Genomic DNA, 23458 nt, shown 5'->3' on the forward strand with positions numbered 1-23458 from the left:
CTGACATATACAAGCACGAGCCCCTGTGTAATTACAAGGTTTATGACATTTAATGACACATTTTCTGACCCGGCTCACCAGCTAAATAAGGAAGTGTTATTATGAAACCTACACTGAGGATGGGATCTACATAGACACTGCATTTATGTCAGCACTACAGTCATTTGAGAGCAGGTGCTGTTACTGCAACAAATAAATAAATTGGCAAGTGGAAAAATCTTTGTATTTTATGAAAAATCCATGCTGCAGAAAGTGGTGCAGAGCACAAACACGCTGCTGGTTACATCCTCCACTGTTGTGCTTACAGCTTGGCTGCTGCTCCAGTGAACACAAGTGGCAGTTTTACAGAGGGGAAGCTACAGAGGGACTGTGTCCTTGCTGCAGCCTTAGAAACTGCCAGGGGACTCGTGTTTTGGTGTGGGTGGCATGAAGTCTGAGCATTACACTCTTGGAGAAAAATTCTGATCCACTTGAGAACATTGACACTGCTTCTGCTCCACAGTGATGCCATCTTAAAAACTAGTGCATGCATTTTGACAGAAATATATAGTAATGCGTGTGATGATGACATGTGCATGAAGTCTAGGCCCTAAGTATAGTACTATAGTTAGGTAATACAAGCCATCTGTTGCAGTTCTGTCATGTTCCCACAGACGTAGCCAGTGTAGCTGTTTGCCAGCTGAATTGATTGTATAATATCTGACGGAAGACGGGACAGAGATGGATCTGGGCTGATGTGGCTTGGCTGGATGTGAAATCATTAATCAATACAACCTCCCGCTGTTTTAAACAAAGACAAACACACAAACACTGCGCAGCAGACTTGGCATGAAAAAGGAAACCATCGACAAAAAAAGAACTGAGCATCAGCTGCCCTTTATACGCCTGAAGCATTTGCCGTTGTTTCAACGTCACTCACGCTTAAATTAGCTATTTAAATTTATCTGTGTCTATATGTTGGTGCTCGCTGCCAGCCTTTCATCCGTGTCAGAAAGGACCTGGACATGTCACCGGTTGTGACAAGCCGAGCGTGGCTCTTTTAGTTAGCAGTGATGGTGACCAGTGGTGAGGCTGGCAGGAGCAAGCAGTTATGGGAAAATCTGAGCAGTGCTGTATTGGATTATTAATGCATCAGTAGACTTTTATAAATCCTTAATAATTTATCAAGATTTTGATACTGTTGCACTGTAAAGCTCCAACATTTATGAGCTGATACAGGCTTTTAAAGGTCCAGTGTGTGGGGTTCAGTGGCATCGAGCAGTAGGGCTGGGGGAAATGATCGATTCAGTAGTGTGGACGTGGACAATTGGGCATCGATTCACAAATATCAATAATCGATTATCTAAATGTCCTTTAAAATCATGATGTTGATGGAACGAAAGAGGCGGAACACGAGAGCAGTGTGTGCAGCACATGGACAGTCTGCAGTGCAAGCAAACTAGAGTTAACTTGAAATTCATCTTCACAAAAGGCAGTGGTTCCGAGCTTGTTTTAATTAACGTCTATACAATTGCATTTGCGTGGTGAATGTGAAGTATATTGTGAATACTTTTTAGGCCACCACCCAGAGACAAACTTAACAGAGCGGAGCAGTAATGTTAACAAATTAGACTGGCTGACAGCACACTGCAGCATTAGCCAACTTAAAACACCTCTGTGAAGAAGAAAGAAAGTCTCTGCTCAGTCTGTTTCCCCTCAAAAACACTTTTGCAGTGTCCGCTCAGTCAGCGGTGTTAGGTAGTAACGATGGGCCCCAGTGAACACTATTATAACGGGCCCTTGTGTGCCCTAGTTACTTGTTATGAAACACACACACAGAGTTTTTGGCATATATGTGTTTTACCAACAGTGTTTCTTTTTTTTTTTTTTTCTTTTTTTTTTGTTTTGTTTTGTTTTGTTTTTTTTTTAGATATTTTTTGAGAGGGGGGAATGACATGCAGCAAACGGACCCGAACCCGGGCCACTGCTGCAACAGCCCTGTACATGGGGCGCCCACTCTACCCACTAAGCCACCGATGCCCCCCAACATTGTTTCTTACTGCCGCTTTTATGTTATATCTGCTTGAAGATTTGAACAGCGTGTTAGTGTTGAGAGATTTTGCACTTACACTAGCTGCTGTAAATCGTATTGTCTCGTTACATGACTGAACAGAGACTTGATACTGGACGACATTAACATACATATCACCCAGCAATCATCATTACGTATCTGTATATGACAAAAACTACAAAAGAAAATAGGAAATTATTCTTTTAACTTTTTTTTTTTATAGCTTTTGTTAAAGAAAACCATGGAGGTGGGTTTGCCTTTTTGAGGGCAAAAAAATGACACCAGTTTTATTTAACGTGAGTTCTTTGAACAGTTTATGTGTTATGTGTATGTGTCTGTTTCATTCATAATTATTAAAACTGCTTGTTCTGTCTGTTATATTCTCATGTTTAAGAGAAAAATACTATTTGTATTAGAATAGATTTGACATCCCAGAGTTTTCGCCTTCAAGTGTCAAACTGAAAATCATTTGGCACAGTTAATGTCAAACATCCAAGTGAAGTAGCAAAAATCATGTTTGAGTGGAGGGGGACTTTAACCTTTTTGAGATATCGTGGCAAAAGCTGTAAATGAGCAGCTGATGATATACTTGTTTTTTTATCACTTCTTGTGTGCTAATAAAATTCAAATTCAAACTCAGGCATATTTCCTGTTGGCAATTGGGTCCCTCCACCCCACGGGCCCCAGTGCAACTGCACTGCCTGCACTGTCGCTATTTACACCCCTGCGCTCAGTATCTTGGCTTTTCCTGGAGCTAAGGGTGCAGCAGAGGTGCTGTTCTCCATTACTGGAGATGTTAAAACAACCCAGCGGAGCATGCCGCCTCCCCCTTATTTTGTTATTGTTAAGCAGGCAGGAAACCGTAAGATGCTTTCATAATTTAATTTATTAATTAATTGAGTTAACTTTTGAAATAAAAAAGGCTGCTAACCATTTATTATTTAACAGTTTGTGAAATGCATACACAAATATCCCACAGAAGATTAGTGTGTGCAGCCGCAGATGGACACTCTGACTGGCACTCCCTGGTTTAAAACACTGGGTATGGAAGCATTTTGGTTATGAGGTTAAAGGGTAAAGCCACATTGTGTGCAAGTTAATTCATCTGCTAATTTAAGTTTGGATCACTACAAATACAGTGTGCTAGGTTTTAAGTATCAAGTCACACAGTGAGAAAAAAAAAATCATGTATAGAAATATGAATCGTTGTCCTCTGAATTACAATGGAATCGTGAGGTGCCCGGAGATTCCCGTCCCAGTCTAGCAGTCAGGTTGCAGAGCTGAAACTTCTTCTGTGAGCCAAGCATGTAGGAGAACAACAGTGGCTGATGCCAAAATGCAAATAGCCCTGTCTAGAACCACTGGTATGAATAATGTGGGCTACTGTAGAAACAACATGGTGGACTCCGTGGAAGGGGACCTGCATCTTACATAGAAATAAACTCGGGGATTCTTATTTTCATATAATTATAGACTAGAGGAAACAAAGTTATGAATATTATGTACCATTTCTGCCAAGAGATGCCCCTAAATCCCACACACTGGACCTTTAATTTGTTACTGTCATACTGTAGGTTTTCTACTGTAAGTCTATATTAAAGCATATAATGCACGACAGTGATGAAGGCCTCACTCCTCTTAGTTTTTCAATGTAGTGTTGAACTTGAATAATCTCTTATGGAGTATCACTCCAGCATGGATTCTTATCTATTAGGTTGCGCAGCTCGAAAATCCAATATGATCCTCTTGACATTCTGGCACTGCTGGTGTGAAATGCAAAACGGACACTCTCTAAATACTTTCAGTGTTTTGTTTGGCCAGAACAGAGAAGTACTAGTCGGGTGCTTAGTGGGCGGGAGCCAAGTGGAGGAGAGGAAGAGGAGGGAGGAGAGGAGAAGAGCGCAACAGAGCAGAGAGATAAAAGCCTTACCTGAAAAAACACTGGGGATCTTGGTTAGAAAACTTTTCACTGTTCGGATGGGGATGCCATTTTTCTCGTCCTGCATGCGTGCTATTACTTCCTCCATCTGGACAACACAGGGACAGAGGGGGAGAGCAGTGTGGAGGAGGGAGAGAGAACAAGAGAGTTTTTTCATCAACTTGCATTAGTAAGTGGAGGTTGTGCATGAGTAAGACAGAGAGAGGTAAACAGAACAGGTTCCAGTATGGTTCAATCATGACTCCAGGGGACAGAGAGTGAGACGAGGAAGTTGGTGACTAACAATCACTGCCATCAGATTTCTGCCTCTCCTCTGACAAATCTCTCTGATTTGTGTCATTTGTCGCATAAAAACCTCCAGTAAAGCTGCACTTATTGAATTCTGCAACTGCTATTGAATTTTGGCAATTTGGCAGTCGAGCAATGAAGTTTCTTGTCATGATCCATCACAGTATGTTTATGTCCCGAAACAGCCACACTTCCAAACTTTGCAGAGCGGAGAAGAAAAATTCATAACGTCACTCAAAAGACACAAATGTTTTGTCTTCAGCGTTGACTGAGTCACACAGTTGAACCGAAAGCCGCACAGAGGGATGACATGCACAGGCAAATAGACACACATGACAACAAGCAAACATTCGCGCACGCCTCTGAGACAGAAATGTACTGGGAGTTGTCTCAAGGGCCTGGCCGGGCAACACAAGGCTGACGATGTTTCCAAGAACACACAGAAGGGAGCAAAGCAGAGAGTAGAGCATGGCCCGGATACGTCAGTCAGATCAGGGGCCAAAAGATCTCCCCAAACTCCCCCCTTGGTGTAAAAATATCCACATGGAAAATATATACACAGAGTTCAACGACCTGGCAACACATCAATATTTACTACACAAACAGGTGCACCTTGACAAACATGCAGAATGTGTTGCTTCATATCCCTCCACCTGCAAAAGATTTTCTGTACTAAGAGGTATTCACGGGGGATGGTCAATTTCCTGTGTTTTTTCAGTTGTATTGATTCTGTTGAGGTTTGATTTCTAACAGACAAATACCGCAACCAGTTGATGATAGAATTATTACTGAAAGATTACTCTAAAAAAAGGCAGGCATGGGCATGACGTCTCAGGTTTAATTGATTACAGTGTGATTTCTAAATATTTGAATCAAAGAAATTCAGTTTTCTGACTGAGTCCAGTACAAAAATTTTAGCCATGATGGATTATTATTTCCAAACTGTAAAAAACACTTGTATTCTGGCTGTGTTGCTCAATTAGACAACCCCTGTGTATATAAAAAGGAATTAAAAAGCATGCCCAAATTACAGGTGGCATACTTGACAATAGTGGACAAGCTGCCAGGATTTATTTGGAACATGCTGATGGAAATAAAAGCTTCTTAGAATTCATTCAGATTGATTGAGGTGCAGAAAATTGTGTGACATCCATCACTAAACATCCAACACATGCTTTAAGACAAAGGAACCATTTTCACTGGCTTTGAGAAGAAGATTTAGCTATCTTGACTATCTTTTGTATGAAATTGCTATTTGTTCAAAAAATGATACCCCAAAGACAACATGTAAAGTGAAAAAAACAGGGAACCCAAGATAGATCCCTGGGGAACACCAAATGATGGGGGGTCGAGGAGATCCAAGATAACACAGGAACCTTTAATGAGATATAGTAAGAGCAGAACTACTCAAGAACTGAATTCCTAATTGCAGCTCAATTTTCTCCATGAATCATCTGCTCAAACATGTCAAATAATGAGCACAGATCAACACAGATTAAAATTTGATGAAATCTAAAACAAGGCTTTTTTTCTGTTGTCAAATACTACAGTGCTTATATGCTTATTTTGCGTTATTATCACCAATTCTAGTGCCATTTTTCATGTTTTGTAATGTTATTTATTGATGTAATGGCATTTTTGGTTTAAAATGTTTCCATTTTATTACATATATTAGTATAAACAATTGTAACTTAGTGTTTCTGTACATTAAGTTGTGACTATGACTATGCACTGGACTGAAGTGTTATGTTGTTCTCACAGGTCTGACCTCATGGATCATCCCTCTAAGTATTGTTGCCTCGCCATCTTTTTGCAACACACACGACTTATCAGCAAAGCTCATCTGTGAAAGGTAACACAATTTGTTCTATTTGTTTTGTGTGGTTAAAAAATAATTTCTGTAGCTGTTTTGTTGAGAGAGGAACACTTCTGATGAAAAAGCTGGGTTTGATATGTAAATCTGTGATGACTTGGGTTTGGCAGTTCATGAGCTAGTACTGTAGCTTTGTGTTATAATGAAAGCTTGTAGCTAGTCAAATACCCTGGAGCTACAAATCATCCCAGTTAGGGATTGGAGCCTAATTGACAATGATGGAGCACAGGCAAATACTGTAACTAAAGAGCTGCTGGAGGACAATGGAGGCCCAGCAAGACTGAGAGAGGGAGAAATGAAAAGAAAGAGGGGAAAAAAACATCAAAAATACACATTTTCAGATTATTTCAGTCTGTTTTGGTAATCTCTTTCTCCCACAGATGTAGTGCATGAGGCAGGTCAGTAGATCTGCCTCTACAAAATCTTTCCTTGGAGGTTCAGCAGTGTGAATCAGGTGGGCGCTTATGGCACTATAAAATTAGAGTTCTGAAAACAACTTAAATTTCTCCCACAAATATCAAGACCTCGGTGAAAAAAATCAATCCTAACTGCTTCTGGCTATCCTCCTTGAATCTCTGCTTCCATTCTGTTGTTTATTGGAGGATTTTTCTTATTCCCACACATAACTGATGTCTGGATGGTCCCTACTGATACCAATGTAACACCAATGTTACAATTCCTTCACCAGCAGGAGTCTTAATAGACCACAATGCACTGCAGCAACAAAGATAGGTTTCATTTAAACCAAGAGACATTGCTATAAACATATGCTGTGTTTCATGTTGGGTACTTGTGTACTTATACTTTATATTTTAAGTGCATAAGTGGGTTCACACTGAGAAGTATGGCAAAATGCAGTACACTAGAGAACCCAGAGGGTGTGCTCATAACATCAAAAAGTTGAGTCACTGATCGCCGTATTGCCTGCGTAGGGAAAAGGACTGACTACGCAGTGAACTCTAAAGCATTGTACAAATATACATGTGTATGTTTCACTATCGCTATACTGTTGTTGGATAATGATCAGTTTTGTTTATTGTGTTAATTCTGTTGCAATTTGGTAGAGCAAACGATAACATTAATGTTAATTTTAGCTTGCTAGTTAGTTCACAGCGGCACATTATATCATCAGGCATTGACGTTACATGTGTGGTGGCGTAAGTTATATGATCTGTGGGAGTAAGTTACCTTGGGTGTTGATGCATGTTAAATTGTTGTCTTCACTGTATGAGATTTTAGTATTAGATTTGTGCTCAGATGCTAAAATAGCAGATGAAATTTTCATTTTTAATAGAACAAATAAATAGATACAGAAGAAGTCAAGTGAGCAAACAAGCAGATTTAGCAGCCATATATTTTTGAGAGTGACAATCTTTCATCAGATGTTGTGTTGATGCTCCGCCAGGTTGCATTTCGCCAGGCAAAGATAGAAAAGCTATCAAATCCTCCAGTCGTCATTTACGTTAAGTGTGCACCGGCCATATTTCATTTGAGACAACACTACCCTGTCACAATTTCCGCGCTACGCAAGCAAGTACATAGTGTATACCAGTAGCTCTCAAATGGTGTGTGCCATGATGCCAATCCAGGTATGCCATGGGATTGCATGATAACCACACACTAGCCTATTATTGCAATATTCAATAAGGCCTATTCAAAAATTAATTTTTAATTGACTGTATCAGCTCTCCTGCTATCAAACTCTTGCTAAGAAATGTACTTTAATTGAATTCAATTTAAAAAACCTTCATGTGAAACCTATTTGTCGCCGTTTGCGTGTGGCAGGTATAAGTGTGTGACACATCAAAAGCCCTGACTGGCAGCCAGTGTGAGAAATGACCACGTTTAAAAGGAGAAGGCCGTGAGTGGGAAAATGGATCGCTTGATTGTACCGAGCAAATTACAACAAAGCACCAGCCAAGACGACCTACCGCCGACAGAAAGGAGATAAAAAAAATTGTAAGTAGACGGTAACACGAAAGCTACCTGTCTTCTTTTTACTTATTGTTATTGTATTATGTCATGATAAGAGTGATAACACACTTTAAAGAAGCTATTGTGCACAGAGATTAATGCAGATGTGTCTTGAGACTTTGGCTTGCCCTTTGGTGTGCCTTAGGAACCATTGGTGTATATTGGAAGTATACAGTTTGAGAAACAGCATTTGACTTTGACTACTGTGTTAATAGTCATTCAGGGATATGTAAGAAGTCGCTGAGTGAATTAAAGTGAGACAAAGCAGGTTGTAGGAAAAGAGTGAATCTCAAAGAGACTTACTATATTTGATCACGGGACAACTGAAGCTGTTGAACTTCAGAAAATGTTGACATCTAACAGTTTAAGTATCAGACAGTGAGATTTTTCTTTGGTGTTCCTCAACTAACACCAGTTAAAGTTAGAGAAGAAGGTGTGATTCTAAAAATGAAGATGTGCTTTGAATATCAGTAAGACACTCAGCCGTGCTAAAATCAAACCAAAAACCAGTCCTGTGTAAATGCATCGTTATATAATTCAGGCTTGTTAAGCTGTAGCACCTAAATCTGACGCACAGGAAAACAAAAATTAATAGTATTCATGTGGCCTCCTTTTATGCGTCGCATGCATCATCCCTTTGCTGTTTTAAACATATCCCTCTTAATTCATCCTAATTGTGTTCATCTCATTCCCCAGTAGAATAAGCGCGCCTTATAACGCCAACCCTGCCTCTGTATTTATGTGACTCTGCCTTTCTGTGAGAGTTAGCTGGCACTGTGAGACACAGAGCATATAAGGACAACAGCACCAGTGATCAATACTTCACACCCTCTCTCCTATCTCTGCAAACCCTCACCGCCTACACATGGTAAAATGCCACCAGCGTGAATATTCAGGATCTAAAGCTCTTGAAGTCAGGATGCTCTCTGGCTTCATGTTGTGAGGAAGAGAGGAAAGTCGTTTCCCTCCAGAGAGAGGGAGAGAGACAGCAAGAGTGTCTCTTTCTCTCACTCTGTCCCCCACCCATCCACCCACCCAGAGCTGTCTGACTGCGTCTCTGCAGCCTCTTAACAGATAAGAGTGAGTGTTTTGGCTGCACAGTGTGAATCATTGAATAATGATGGCACAGGACTCAGTACATATGAAGTGACTAACAAAAGCTCCGGATATAAGCACACACTGAGCTTCAGCACACGGCTCCAAGCACTTCAAAGACTATCACTGAGGGCACTCAGGGTGCAATCAGAATGTTCTGAAGCACCATTTGGAGCAAAAAAAAAAAATAAAAAAAGAGAAAGAAATTCAAACCGCGTTTGTAAATCAATGCTGGCCTCTTAGTTTTCTTTTTAGCCGTTGTTAAGTGCACCACAAGTCCCTTATTTGATGAGCTGTGTCCAAGAAAAGCGAGCCGATAAAAGGATTTTAGAAAGGTTCTATCTTGAGCACATCACAAAGGTGGGAGGTTTTTAGGAGGAAGTTTCACCAAATTTATTGTGTGTCCTCAGATAGCTCATTTGGAAGTGACCTTTATCAGTTACCCCAGCAAGACAGAAAGGAGGCTTGAATAGAGGTTGTTTGGCTGCCTTGGTGACGGTTGTGTAAGGCTGAAATGTTAAGTTAACTGCGGTAACGTCTATGCGGATCAATGTTTTAAAGGGAAAGTAATCAAGAAACAAGCTGGCACATTAATCACTATATACCGCGTCTTAATTACTGTGTGGAGGTCTGGGGTGACACCTTTACACGCAATTTATATACATTACACATATCATAAAAAAGCCATTAGAATTGTACATAACGTTGGCTATAGGGAGCACACGAACACACTGTTTTTAAGGTCATATGCATTGAAATTCAGGGACTTGGTTGAATTTAAAACAGTACAAATGGTGCACAAAGCAAGAAATAATCTACTTCTGGGTAATGTTCTCTGACAGGGAGGGTGTATATAATTAAAGATAATTTAATCTAAAAAAAAAAAAACACTGTGTTCGTACAACCTTGAAAACTATGTGTGTTTCAGTGTGTGGGGTGGATTTGTGGGATGGGTTAGATGAGGAGTTAAAGGGAAGCACAGCTATAGAGCACTTAAAAAAGATGTACGGGCAGAATATTTAGGAGGTAAGCAGACGAAGAGGGGTGATGCTGATGGGATGCTTTATTTATTTATCTGAGGTTTGTATATTTAATGTCTAAGACTGTTGTTTATGTATCTATATCAATGGTTGTAAATACATTTGGGATAGTTGTTGACAATTTACTTTTTAAATGAGACATGAATACTGAGAAGAGGATGGGAACATATAAGTGTACGCTTCTTCCTACTCCTTTTAGAGCATGCCTGTTGATGTTTTGTTTTTATTTTTTGCTCAAGATAAACACATTCATTCATAGTTTGGATCTTTTGAAATGGGGTTGCATGACGTACTTATCCGTAGTCAGTGTATTACATACAGTAGGTGGCAGTTGGCATGCGCCCAGTTTGGAGAAGCAGCAGGAGTACCACCATGGAAGTGGAAAATGTATTGCTGTGGATGGGAATGGCAACAAAATGTATTTTAGCCACCTAAAAAGTCAATAGCTGTTTAAGTGTACACTAAATTGAAAATATTTTCACCACTTTACCTTGCTGCAGACAGCCATTTCCGATGTGGAAGCGTTAATGGCTTGAGTTCCCCAACATGCTCTTGTCAATGCCCCCAGACTCCATTCTGAATACAGAATGTGCTGGTTTAAAAATGCATCAATCAATCAGGTTTTGTTGTACCTCTTTTTTTATTTAAGAAACAACGAACATGGGGTCATCATGAGTGTTACAAGGTCAAATGCTAGTACATTTTTCACTTATATCCAGGCATACCGTGTCACACCTTTTCAAAAAAAATCCATTTCTCTCAGTATTTTGTAAATGTTTCCATCTCAAGTTTTAAATCAAAGTGAGTCTTTCCATACAGCAGGCCTATATTTCATTTATAATCCCCAGCCATTCGGCCAATGTTGGGGGGTCAACTTGCAACCATTTGCGAGTTATAGCTTTCCTGCTTCTTGCCAAAAGTATCTTTAATAAATACTTATCTTTGTTTGGGACAGTTTCAGGTATTTTTCCTATGTATAATGTGACAAATGAGTAGACTAAATGCATCCCAATTATCTTATGAATCTCAGCTGCAGTCTCTTGCCAATATGGTTATATTTTCGGGCATGCCCAGACAACATGATAACGATTGGCCAGTCAGGTTCCACATTGCCTCCAACAAAGGCCCCGGCTCTGTAGGCCTCTTCGCAGTGCCGTTAGTCTGGGGGTAATAAAGAATCGCACAAGGTTTTTCCAACCAAACTCCCTCAGGGACCTTGAGTTTGCAGTAGTTGCCTGTGTCTCACATATCTGTCCAGTCCTCCTCTAATATCGAAACAAACTTTTTAGTATCTCCCATTAAGTACGCACGGTTGTGTTCGTTTATCTTAAGCTTTGAATTTTTTTTATCCAAGTAGTCCCTAGCTTGCAGGTATCTGTAGAAGTCCTGCTTTTCTAGTGCTTTTTCTGATTTGATATATCCCTTTAGCTCTGTAATTTTCCATTGGCGATGACCGAACAGAGAGATGAAATTACAGTTTTTCTCAGTGGAGTCCGGCTTCAAAAGAGCATTATAATGTGTTGAGTTCCCTGCCACAAATTGATGTTTGACGGCAGGGTAAGGTGGTAAAAATATTCTAAGTATAGCGTGCGTTTAAACTGATATTGGTTTTTCTAGGTGGCTAAAATAGGTTTTGCTGCTGCCCTCATCTATAGCATTAAATTGTTTAGCCTCCGTGTCAATACTCCTACCTGGTTCTCCAAACTGGGGGCATGCCAACTACTGTCTGTGGTATACTTAGCATAGATAAGCACTGAATACAACCCCACTTCAAAGGATCCAAACTATCCCTTCAAAGTGTTTACCATGAAAACAGGATTTTCCCAACCAGTTTCTCACAAATGTGAAGTATGCTTTTAAAAAATGGGGGTAAAAATGAATATGATTTAGGCAGGAGAATGGTTTTTGAGAGATTTAAGTTACATAGGGTTCAGTGACTGCAGTGTGGTAGTAGGCACCTTTGTTTGCTAACTGCAGCAGATGAACAGACAGCTCGAAAATACATGCTGCAAACTACTACGACCTTGACATTTGAAGTGAGCTACTACATGTGAGCCACAGAGTAGTCATTTGTTGACTGTGCCGCACAACCTACAGGTTGCATTAAATCGTTTCCTTCCATAACAAGTGATGCTCTCTGTCTCCTGTGCTGACCTAGATTTAAGTGATGGAAAGAAATCCTCAGTACTCGATGAGCTCAAACTTATTTTTCGAGCAGCTTTAATTAGATCATCATTACCTACATACGCGTTAAATCCCTTAAGACAGATGAGTGTTTATTAGAGACTGAGGGACCCATCATGATACGTTTTTAATGAAGAATGACATGAGGCCCGCTGACAAAATGTACCCGGGAAGCGTGCACCCGTTTAGCTGCGTGGTGTGAGGTGAGCTAATATAAATCTACATCTTTCTTAGCACACTTTATCAAATGCAGCTTGTCCCGTCATTCAGTTGGAAACTCATCTAGAGTTCATTTCAGTTTGTCTGTCTATGCAGATGTAGAAACCTCCCTGAATGTGCTGCTGAGGAAATTAAAAGCTCTCCTTTTCTTCTTCTCCTCCTCCCCCTCTCGCTTCTTCACCCCCCACCCTCGTTGCCTCTGCGCTGCGATGGGTGAATGTTACTGCATCAGACGTACGGGGAGAATGGTATTACCTTGACAGTGTTATCTGAGGACACGTGTGTCTACATGAGGAGAACAGATATTCCTCCCAACTCTGCATCACACAAACATGCACTCACATATCACAGAGGAACACATGCATCCACACACACAGAGCGCAGATGTTCCCATCATGAATCGACACGCAGAATACACAGCGATCAGGCACGTTGCAACCAGAGTTTATATGTATATATATACAAAGTCTGACAGACTTCAGAGATGCGCACACACACACAAGGACACACATTATGAAAGCTTATGAACCCAGAAGGTGGGGATTATTATATTTTCAAAAGCGCAGCATCAAAATAGGTGTGCAGCCCAGCTCAAGTCTGGCTGCCTACGGCGGTGCGAGAGCAGCCTGAATAGAACCTGTGGCTATATATCATGACAGCTCGACTAGATAAAACAGTCTTTGCAGTTGCTTGATCTCATTTCTTTCTGAACCGCAGTGCTTGGCTCCACGAATGAGGCAGAACCTGTGGCGGAGGCTGAGAGATGATATTTCACATTTAGTTTGCCCTCAAATACCAGCGGCGGTTTACCAAAATAAAGAATACAGCATGCACACCAGATTCAAGGTCAATAACTTTTAATAGAATCAATATTACAGCTGCTTTAATGCACAGTGAAGTGCTATGTAACCACAAACGAGGCACACATCTCTTCTAGACGGGCTGGTGCATATGGAGCAAATCCAAAAAACAGAATGTTCTTCATGCCATACTTTGGGGGATAAGCGTAGGACACAATGCAGGCAAAGCATACTGTTAGAAATGTCTCAAACAATTCCAGTGCAGTTTTTGGATGGCTACATATTATGAGCTAGATTGTTTTTGCCTGCTATCAGGTCCCCTGCTTGTCTAGACTTTACCGTCTCTATCTGTGCACAATGGTGACACATCCAAGTGGTGCTGCTCCTCCCCAGCGGTGACCTAGATTCAGGTGAGGAGGAGAAATCTCAACATTTCATGAACTCAAACACCTTTTTCAAACAGCCTTAATTAGATTATCACTTCTTATGTAAGCTTTAAATCTCTGAAGACAGACCTGTGTTTGTTTCTTCCTTCTTTGTTTCTTCCTCAACTCATAAAGAGACGTTAAACAAAGTCAGACATGTGAACTCAGGAATGTAGAGGTCACCTGCTCATTTACTACCAAACACACAGGAGATGTGCTGACCGAAGGCTTTTATACTATAATGGCCTTTGTTAGACAAGAGCACTTTGCGGGGGCATGATGGAGCTTTTATATTCACCACAAACCTTTTTTTAATCAATCACATACAGTGCGGCGGCGGCAACAAAACATCTCTAGGGATGTGAAGCTGTTGGATAACAAAACACAACGTGAAAACCCTTGCATCAATTTTAATTATTAAAGTGAAATAAATCTAAATTTATATCACCGCAGAGTGTCAGGCAGATCAATCAAGTAAAAACTGCTGAAGTAGAACATTTTAATAACCCTCCATAATCGTGCATGGATATGAGAGGGTTCACTGAAAGGCTGCATCTATAGGCTGTTATGCTGTATGTTTTATTTAGGCCAAAAATAATCTTAATGATCAATAATGAAGCCAATTGTCACAATTTACTAAGGATTATGTTAATACATGACACGCATGAGATTAAGTCCTTATTCCATGAGAGGAAATCTATATGATGACTGAGTGTATTCATTCATTACCATGAAAATATTGTGAATCCTGAATGTAACCAACACATGCAAAATAACCCAACCACCATAAAAAATGTTGGCATTGTGTGTTTCTGTAAACCACTGAAACATTACATTTGCACATTATTATGTGGTAGATACATTAAAACTTAATGTTTCAACAATACTGGGGTTTCGTTTGGTTAGATTAAGGCACAAAAAACACTTAGTTATGGTTAGAAAAAGATCATTTTTGGCTCAAAATACTAGGGGTGGGTAGTATTGTGATTATTTTTTTGTCTAAATTATTAATATTACAAATATAAATTAAACTTTAGGTAGCCTACTAAAATAATGTAATCAATAGCTTTTTCAGTCCATTAAATACATTTTAGTGACACTGCTCTTTGGCTGATGGCACTCTGTACACATACTGTTGGGACTGAGTGTGTGGGGTTGTATAGCGACAGCTCTGTGTATGGACTGTACAGATGTTGGACCTGTATGTATAAGTCTTTTGTATCTTTTAATGGCAGGTACCACATGTATCCAAGACAAATTTCCTTCGGGAAAATAAAGTCTATCTTATCTTATCTTATCTTATCTCAGTCCATAGGGACTTGGGTTGGGAACTGGAGTTCGCCTGTTCAAGTCCCCGTCCGGAACAAATATGGAGCGTGGAGTGGTAGTCAGAGAGGTGCCAGTTCACCTCCTGGGCACTGTCGAGGTGCCCTTGAGCAAGGCACTGAAACCCCCCCCACCCCAACCGCTCAGGGGCGCCTGTCATGGGCAGCCCCCTCACTCTGACATCTCTCCACTTAGTGCATGTATGTGTGCCTGTGTGTAATTGACAACGGAGTGAAAAAATTTAATGTCCGCTTGGGGATTAATACAGTATATAAAATTTAAACGAAAAAATTAACAACAATGATTTCAGCCAAAAATGGTAAACTTTAGTGGTGTTTTGGCTGATTGTTTACATGACAGTGGCATTTTGGGTGCCTGAAAACGCAACGTTTTGAAAACGGGTTCCAGAGTGCAATTTTTTGGAAACGGCAAGGTCTTTCTTTTCGCACATGCACATTACGGTTCCAGTCACTAGGCATGCGCGAGAAAGTCGACCATCACAACAACAATGGCGGACTCCTGAGCTCTGTTTGCTGGAGTAGCGTTGATAAATTCAACAGGGTGAGCAGCACAAAGTGTTGATTTGCTGTAGCAACTCCGCCTCGTCCATCCAGATAAACGTTTGTGTGGTTGCTTTTTTTTTTCTCTGTAGAAGGAAGTGCATGTGCGCAGGTGCATGTTGTTTCATTACAAAGTCGCCAACTACTGCAGCGTTTTTGGTAGTTTTTGCAGATCTGTGTGCACGCGATTGTTATCAAAATGTTGTGGTCTGAACATGGAACTTTTTTCAAAATGAAAATGAGAAACAATTCAGTTTTCAGCTGATCGACCTTTAGTATCGAGATGATATCATATTGTGGATCCTCTGGTGATTCCCACCCCAATAAAATACACAGTTTTGGGATTACAATACCTGCTTATAAAGCAGCAATGTCTCAGCAAAAAACAACCTCTTTTTGTGCCACTGTTTTTGCAGGAAATGCAGCAAAATCTTGGTTAAAAAAAAAATAAAAAATTGTGGCACTGCCCCTACACAGGTTGCTAAAAAACACCCACATTTGGTGCCTAAAAAGTCACTGGAAATGCAGCATTAACTCACAAAAAACAACCTGATTTGTTTTCTCAAACAGCGGTATGCCATGGTCTGCAGCTTGGCAGGTGTCTCGCTGAGGTCACACCCCATCCATCATCCACTCCACCTCCCAGTGACAAAGTCAGTTCATCAACTATGTCACATTGATATGATACGTGTGAGGCGTGCAAATGGAATCATGCAAACATTTTCTTCTGGCCACCTGGCTGCTTAAAATTAAAAGAGAACGTTTTTATTATTCTGCTTGAAGTCAAGTTCAGACTCTCAATCTTTAATTAAAACATTCACAGCAGATAATGCACTTGAATTCCAACCCTAATGTCATGACAACACCAACCAATTAGATATCAGATATCAGATATTAGATACCACCTGACACAATCACTGTTTGTGTCAGAGTAAAACACTTTGCCTGTCAATACTACATGTGCTGTTACAGCACCTCGACAACACACAGCTGCAATTTTGTGCATGACCGGTTTGTGTCAGATAAAACAATAAACACATTAGCTTGACTAACTGGCTAATGTTCACTGTGTTGCGTTGCCGGCTAAATACAAACAAAGTTAGTCAGACACTTGATCCTGCACCTGTGCAGCACTGCACCACTTGGACATTCAAAGTAAAATGACCCTGGCCTGCAGATAGGTGGGGGGAAGTTATTGAGCTCATGCTGACAAGGTTGTTGAATAGATGCCATGAATCCTAAGTCTCCGAGTTACCACAGCAACACCGTCTGTGACCACTATCACAAGGACATCTTTGGCAGCTCGCCATCGCTCATTCATAAAAGAGAAAGAAAGAGGGTGGTTGTGGGGGGTGGCACGATGGGGACAGAGGGTGTACCGGATGGAGACACAGAGAGACAGATAGTGTTTATAAGACACTTTGTCAGTGTAAGCTGTTGAACTAATACATTTCATGTGGTCCATAACAGTAATATTCATGTTGGTATAATTCCACAGTGTTATTTTGGGGTTATAGCGGGGTTGAGTTTTATTAGTATTCCTCCAGTATTTGTCATTTCATATTATCGCTTCCAGCAATATTAATATTATTGTAGATGTGTGATATTTAAGTTGCCCACACACGTCTTCGCCTCGGGATATTTTTAGGTCCTACCTGCTGCACAAGTGAGGAAAGAGAAGTTGGGTCTGTTTTTTGTCTTGCAGTGTTTTATTAGATTATCCTAAGATTTACTAAGGCTCCAACTAACTCTTATTTTCATCACTGATTAATCTGCCAATTACTTTGTTTGAATAATCGATCAAATTTTTGGTCTACAATAGGCTTGTGCCAGTTGGCAATCGCATCGTATATCAATGACTGTGTTCCTAAGCTGATGTTTAGGTGATTTTAACTAACTTACTATCAGAACTCTGTGCCCTACTGTGCATTAAGAGATATTCCTGGTGGAGCGCCATGTCTAGTCGCTGAGCCCGATCAATCAGCATGAGGAGTGGATTTTAAATCCTCGATTATGAACCAGTTTGCCATTTATTTTTCATAGATCTGACAACCCAGATCTCCATTCTCAGTATGCCTGCTCTGCTTATGAATATGAGTTGGACTGTGATTTAAAGATAATAATTTTAAACATAATATGATGCTGTGATATGTCGCACCAAGCACAAACACAGATGTTAAAAGTGAGCCACTGTTTGAACCTAAAAGACCATGCCAACAAGTACATGTTTTTTAAATGTTTAAATATTTTAATGAAGATTTTCATACTCATTTTTTAAACATGTCTTTTCCCACGTTTAACTGTAACACAACCCCCCACCAGTGGGGGAGCCGGTAGCAGCAGAGCAGCAGTATAAGTATTTTGGCACTGTCCTAGATGACAAGTTGAACTTTGATGTGAACATTGACAGCATCTGTAAGAAGACAGAGAAGGCAAACCCACACCTAATCTCTTTAAGGAAGTTGATAAGTTTCAGTGTAGAAAGGACAATGATGAAATTGTTCTATTCTGCCTTTATTGAGGGCGTTCTTTCTTTTAACATCGTTTGTTGGTTTGGTAATCTGAGCCTTATAAACAAAAACAAGTTGGATAAAGTGGTCAAGTTGTGTTGTAAGATCACTGGTGTTACTTTTAATAACCTACAGCACCTGTATGAAGAAAGAGTCACCTCTAAAGCTCGGTCTATTGATCTTACAGACCGTCCTTTGTCCTGTCTGCTATCGCTTATCTTAACCAACAGTGACCACTCGTTGATAGTGTGTGATACTGGATTCTGTGTGTTTGCATTGTATTGTCTGTTTTGTTGTACTCATGACTATGGTCTTTATCTCAAATTGCCTCTCGGGGACATTGAAGTTTACATTACCTTACCTCACCTCACCCCTCCTACTCCCACCACCCCCTAGCGATCGGATCACCTATCACCCAGTCCTAGTCTATGAAATGTCACAAAATTTAAATTCCCCACAGGTCAAGGTAACATCTGTAGATATTTAATTTACACTGACATAAAACAGAGGAAGCAGCAAATCCCTACATTTGAGAAACTGGACCCAGCAAATATCTGTTAAGTTTTGCTTGAACAATGATTTTAACCGTTAATCGATCATCCATATAACACCGATTGAGTTCCTGTCAATGGACTAGTCAATTAAGAGACTAAGGCTACATTCTGACTTGCGGAGCTGCCCCTTGAATGTCGGACATTCAAATTATCAGTCGAAGACCCCTCAGTTGCCTGGGATTGCTTCAAGTTGAGTCTTGTTTTTGCTAGTCAGTGTGCTGTGCAAGGGGCGGCACGGTGGTGTGGTGGTTAGCACTGTTGCCTCACGGCAAGAGGGTTGCCGGTTCGATCCCGGGTGTGGGAGCCCTTCTGTGCGGAGTTTGCATGTTCTCCCCGTGTCAGCGTGGGTTCTCTCCGGGCACTCCGGCTTCCTCCCACAGTCCAAAGACATGCAGATTGGGGACTAGGTTAATTGGTAACTCTAAATTGTCCGTAGGTGTGAATGTGAGCGTGAATGGTTGTTTGTCTCTATGTGTCAGCCCTGTGATAGTCTGGTGACCTGTCCACGGTGTACCCTGCCTCTCGCCCGATGTCAGCTGGGATAGGCTCCAGCCCCCCCACACGCGACCCTTAAGAGGATGAAGCGGTTAGAAGATGAATGAATGAATGAGTGTCAGGTACAGTCCTACAGTTTCTCAAATCAGACCTTGAAGACAGACTGTCCGCACTGTTATTGCAAGTAATCAGAGCGGTTTGTAAGACCAGACATCACCAACTTGTTTGCATGGGCTGCTGTGGTAACGACGTAGGCATCGGTAACTACATAGCCACACTGGTCACATGGCTTTTCAACGCAGAAACATGAGAAACTGAGGTCTTATTATTATTCAATCTGTTGTTCCTTATGTCGTCCATTTTAGCGCTCTGCTAGTAGCAGCATGGATCTGCTCAGCACTTCCGTCTCTCTGGATTTGACGTTGTCGTCATCCGATTTGCGTGGTCAAAGCGTCCCAACTGAGACACATCTGTAGAAATCCAACTGGAATCACATTTCAAACAACCTTCAAAAAGTGTTTCATGTCCAAACCTTCTTAAAATCAATCTGTCTGAACAAGGTCTAATTGTTTCAGCGCTATTTATCACCTGCGGTCCAGAGGGACAAGAGTATGTTAAACATAAAGCATTCGGGCTTATATAGCGGAAAAGACACCTTGGCAATAGATGGTCACGCTTGGTTTGCTTTGCTCACCTTCAATTATACATGAACTATCCTGATTTATAATCCATCCCATTTTAAATGACTTTCTCTGCCCCCGTCTTGAGTTTCATCCTTTATACTTACGCCTGCATATTTTGCATTTGCATCATCTCCTTCACACTTTCCTCCATTTATCCACCTCCTCATAGGTAACATTGAAGCTCTGAGATGGAGAACAAGAACGGACAACAGTCTGTTTCACAGCAGGCCAGGATCGCAGAACATGAGAAACAGATGCCCAGGTGACAACACTGCCTGGAGTGAAGGCAATTAATCCATCCAAACTGAAGGTTTCTTTCTATGCGCTGCGAGGCAGATTCTGCAAACTAGTGATTAGCCATTTAACAGCATCCGCAGTTTGGTGCTTGATAAGCCTTGCTTGCTGTTGCATTCATCAATACACTTCTCTGTGTACACAATCAAGCTCCATTGAGCCATCAGTCAAATGGAGCATCTGTTTCTTGGGATGTCACTTCACTGTTTCACACTCCAGGATGTTTTCTCAGTCTGCACATTTGTTCCTTCTGTCGGCTTTATTCTTCTTTTATATGTCATTTGTAATAACATCGCGTCGTTGAAGGTACAGTATAAAGAAACCTGAGGATGCGTCTCTGCCATTTGCAGCTCGTGGCTTTATCATCCCAGCAAACTGCAAAGATCTATGAATTTTTTAGATGATAATTATTCCTCCTCGATGCCTCCTCTCTCTCCTCACACCTAATATCATTAATGCGTTTTATAATGTACCAGTTGGCGGTGTACTGCTTTGTCTATTATTTCCATAATGGAGGACTGTGATGCCACTGTTGAACACTCTTGCCCGCAGCAGCAGCAGCATTATCATATGCAAGCTCAGATGGACAGTGAAGGACAGATGGCTTTCTTACTAAAGACTTTGGTTTATTTGGATGAATTCAAATGGGTGTCGTCAACCATGATGCTTCCTCAGCTTTGAAACGCTCCTCGAGGTGTGACTGAGAGCCTTTCAATGGCTTGATCTGATTTGGTCTGATTTGCTAATGGATGAAAGTGGGACTGATGTTTGCAGGCGAGCAAGAAGATCTTTGATTCCCTGTGTGGTGTTATTGACTTGAGGTTACCTGAGTGGCATGTTGTGGTGTTTTCCAGGTGCTTAAATGTAGTTTCTTTTTTTGTTTGAAGCTGAAAAGATAATGATGTGAATAATGCATTAAATTTAAACTTCATCCAATCTGCTGGAATCAAACTGGATTCTAGATTGTGCCATGCTCCCAAATCCTGCACTGTTTTCCTCCCAGTCTTTGCTGGTGCATTTCAGCATATCTTGTACCCTTTTTCCATCGTCACTCTTGGCCGTGCCGAGTCAAGCTATGCCACGCCAATTTGTGTTTCCATTGTCAGTTTGGACACGCCGTGCCATGCCGCGCCATGCCGCGCCAGAGATGGACCTTCTCTTGAGTAGGTCCAAAAGTCGGGCCGCCTGCCCTCAAGCAGGTAGTGCTGACATCTGAGTTTTTAAAAGCTTGTGTGTTTATCTCTCAGTAGTTTTGTAGCTTCTAACTGAGGGGTCTGTCCACTGGTCCGACATCCCATTGTTCCGACCATATTAAACCCATTGTTCTGAAGTCCCGTTGTTCCGAAATCATCATGATGCCCTGTGGTTAAGGTCTGGTTAGGTTTAGGCATAAAAACCACTTGGTTAGGGTCAGGAAAAGATCATGGTGTGGGTTAAAATGAAAAATAAAGTGGCAAACACATAAGCCGTGAGCCTGCTCCGCCTCAAGCCTTTCCCAGCTGACTCAGAGCCGGTCGCAGCGCACCATCAAGGCAGAAATACGCCTGCCGGGAGCCGTTCAGCACTGAGGAGAGCTCCCCACACAACCTGGACCCCAGAGTTAACAACAGGAGGTTATGGTGTTTCATTCTCTCCTCTCTATGACACTTGTATCTTGACCAGTAGCCTACTTTTGTTGCGTTGCTGATCCTCTATGGTACACAAATGCAGTATAGCCTAGTATAATCACATATCAGAACAACGGGACGTCGGACTAATGAGAGGTCGGAACAATGCTACGGCACCCTAACTGAATCTCTGTGGTTTGGAGTTTAGTTTCTCTCCTGCGTCCTGTTTTTACTTTATATATCTGCTTTATTTTACTGTTTCATGTTCGCAATCCGGCGTAGCTCATGTCTGTCAAAACGGGGTATTGGTGTGTCACCACCACCTGTTGATGAGTTGAAAAGCCACTGGTAAGACTGTGCATTGCGTCACTGAAACCTGCAAAAGCACAGCGACTTCACACAGCAAATATCCAGGTGTGCAGAGATGAGAAAGTAGGCAGGGATTGAACTTCTCTTTCAAGCTCTCTTCTTTCATTTTTCACACAATTCCTTCTGTCACTTTTTTCCAGCCGAGCATAACACCATAGATGTGTTCAAGGAATGAATGTCTGAAAGTGTGCATGGTTATCCCGATTTGTGTGATACATCGCACCTCGCCCCTCTATATGACGGCCAGCTTTTCACCCGACCTTTTAATGTTGCTGTTTAAAAACAGGCCATAAACACTTTTGCCTTCAGACATGGTTCGATGACACGTATGAGCTCATTTTGAGCACACTTAGTCTCATAGTTCATCTCTCCTGCAATTATCCTACAGCGGCAATGCAGACCCTATTTTTTAAGGTTAAAGTATTAAAATATAGAGGTAAGAAAGTCACACTAGAGTACATCTCTTATGCTTCATTTCTGCTGCAAGATTTACGCTGAGACAGATATTATCCAGAACAGTCAACCTTTTATGATAGGTCACTCCCTTACCTCACCAACAAAGAAAGTGCTGTTGAAGATATAGAGTGGGCTATATTCTGCAGCTGTATAACATAATTCTTGCCTGTAATTTATTCCAAAATGAATTTCAGTAGATAGTCCAGGTTGAAAATCAGAAGCAAAGAACAATCAAAGCCCTGTGAGCGGTGCCTTTGTCTAACCAGGTGTAGGAGAGGTTCATGTTGATGTCAGAGTGAAAGAGAGAACTGTGGGTCATCTGTTGTGCAGCCTTTTTGATGTCTGTCTCAAGCTAATTCATCCAGAGAGCACTTTGAGCAAAGTGAAAATCTGTAGGACTTTGTCAGACTAATAATATTTGCTATATTATTCTTTTTCTCTTTCCAGGAAATGGGAGTAATTTAATTATTTCCCTATATAATAATCCTTCTCCCTGTGCACTTCCAGCTTCATTAAAAGCCTTTCATGATATACTACAAGGTTGGCAGCACATATTCTTCTCCATCATTTCCTAGCTGGAAGTCAAATAATCAAAACTCATTGGTGAAGCATTCCTGTGCACAACAACAGCAGCAGCAGCAGCAGCAGTTGCAGTTGCAGTATTGTCATCTGGTTTGATGGACAGATGGTATTATCACTATTTCATTTAGAAAGCTT

At 41.1% G+C, this 23458-nt stretch overlaps 1 protein-coding gene across 2 annotated transcripts in view; it reads right to left on the bottom strand.

Annotated features, from left to right (window-relative positions):
* LOC125903086 (regulator of G-protein signaling 7) overlaps positions 1 to 23458 on the bottom strand; it is a 78616-nt gene that overhangs the window by 30812 nt on the left and 24346 nt on the right. For both annotated transcript variants that reach the window (XM_049599754.1, XM_049599753.1), the window contains exon 3: positions 3981 to 4077. In XM_049599754.1, the coding sequence (XP_049455711.1) occupies positions 3981 to 4077 (97 nt within the window). The remainder of the gene's footprint in view (positions 1 to 3980; positions 4078 to 23458) is intronic.

Source organism: Epinephelus fuscoguttatus, linkage group LG16, assembly GCF_011397635.1.
Source record: "Epinephelus fuscoguttatus linkage group LG16, E.fuscoguttatus.final_Chr_v1".
Taxonomy (NCBI): domain Eukaryota; kingdom Metazoa; phylum Chordata; class Actinopteri; order Perciformes; family Serranidae; genus Epinephelus; species Epinephelus fuscoguttatus.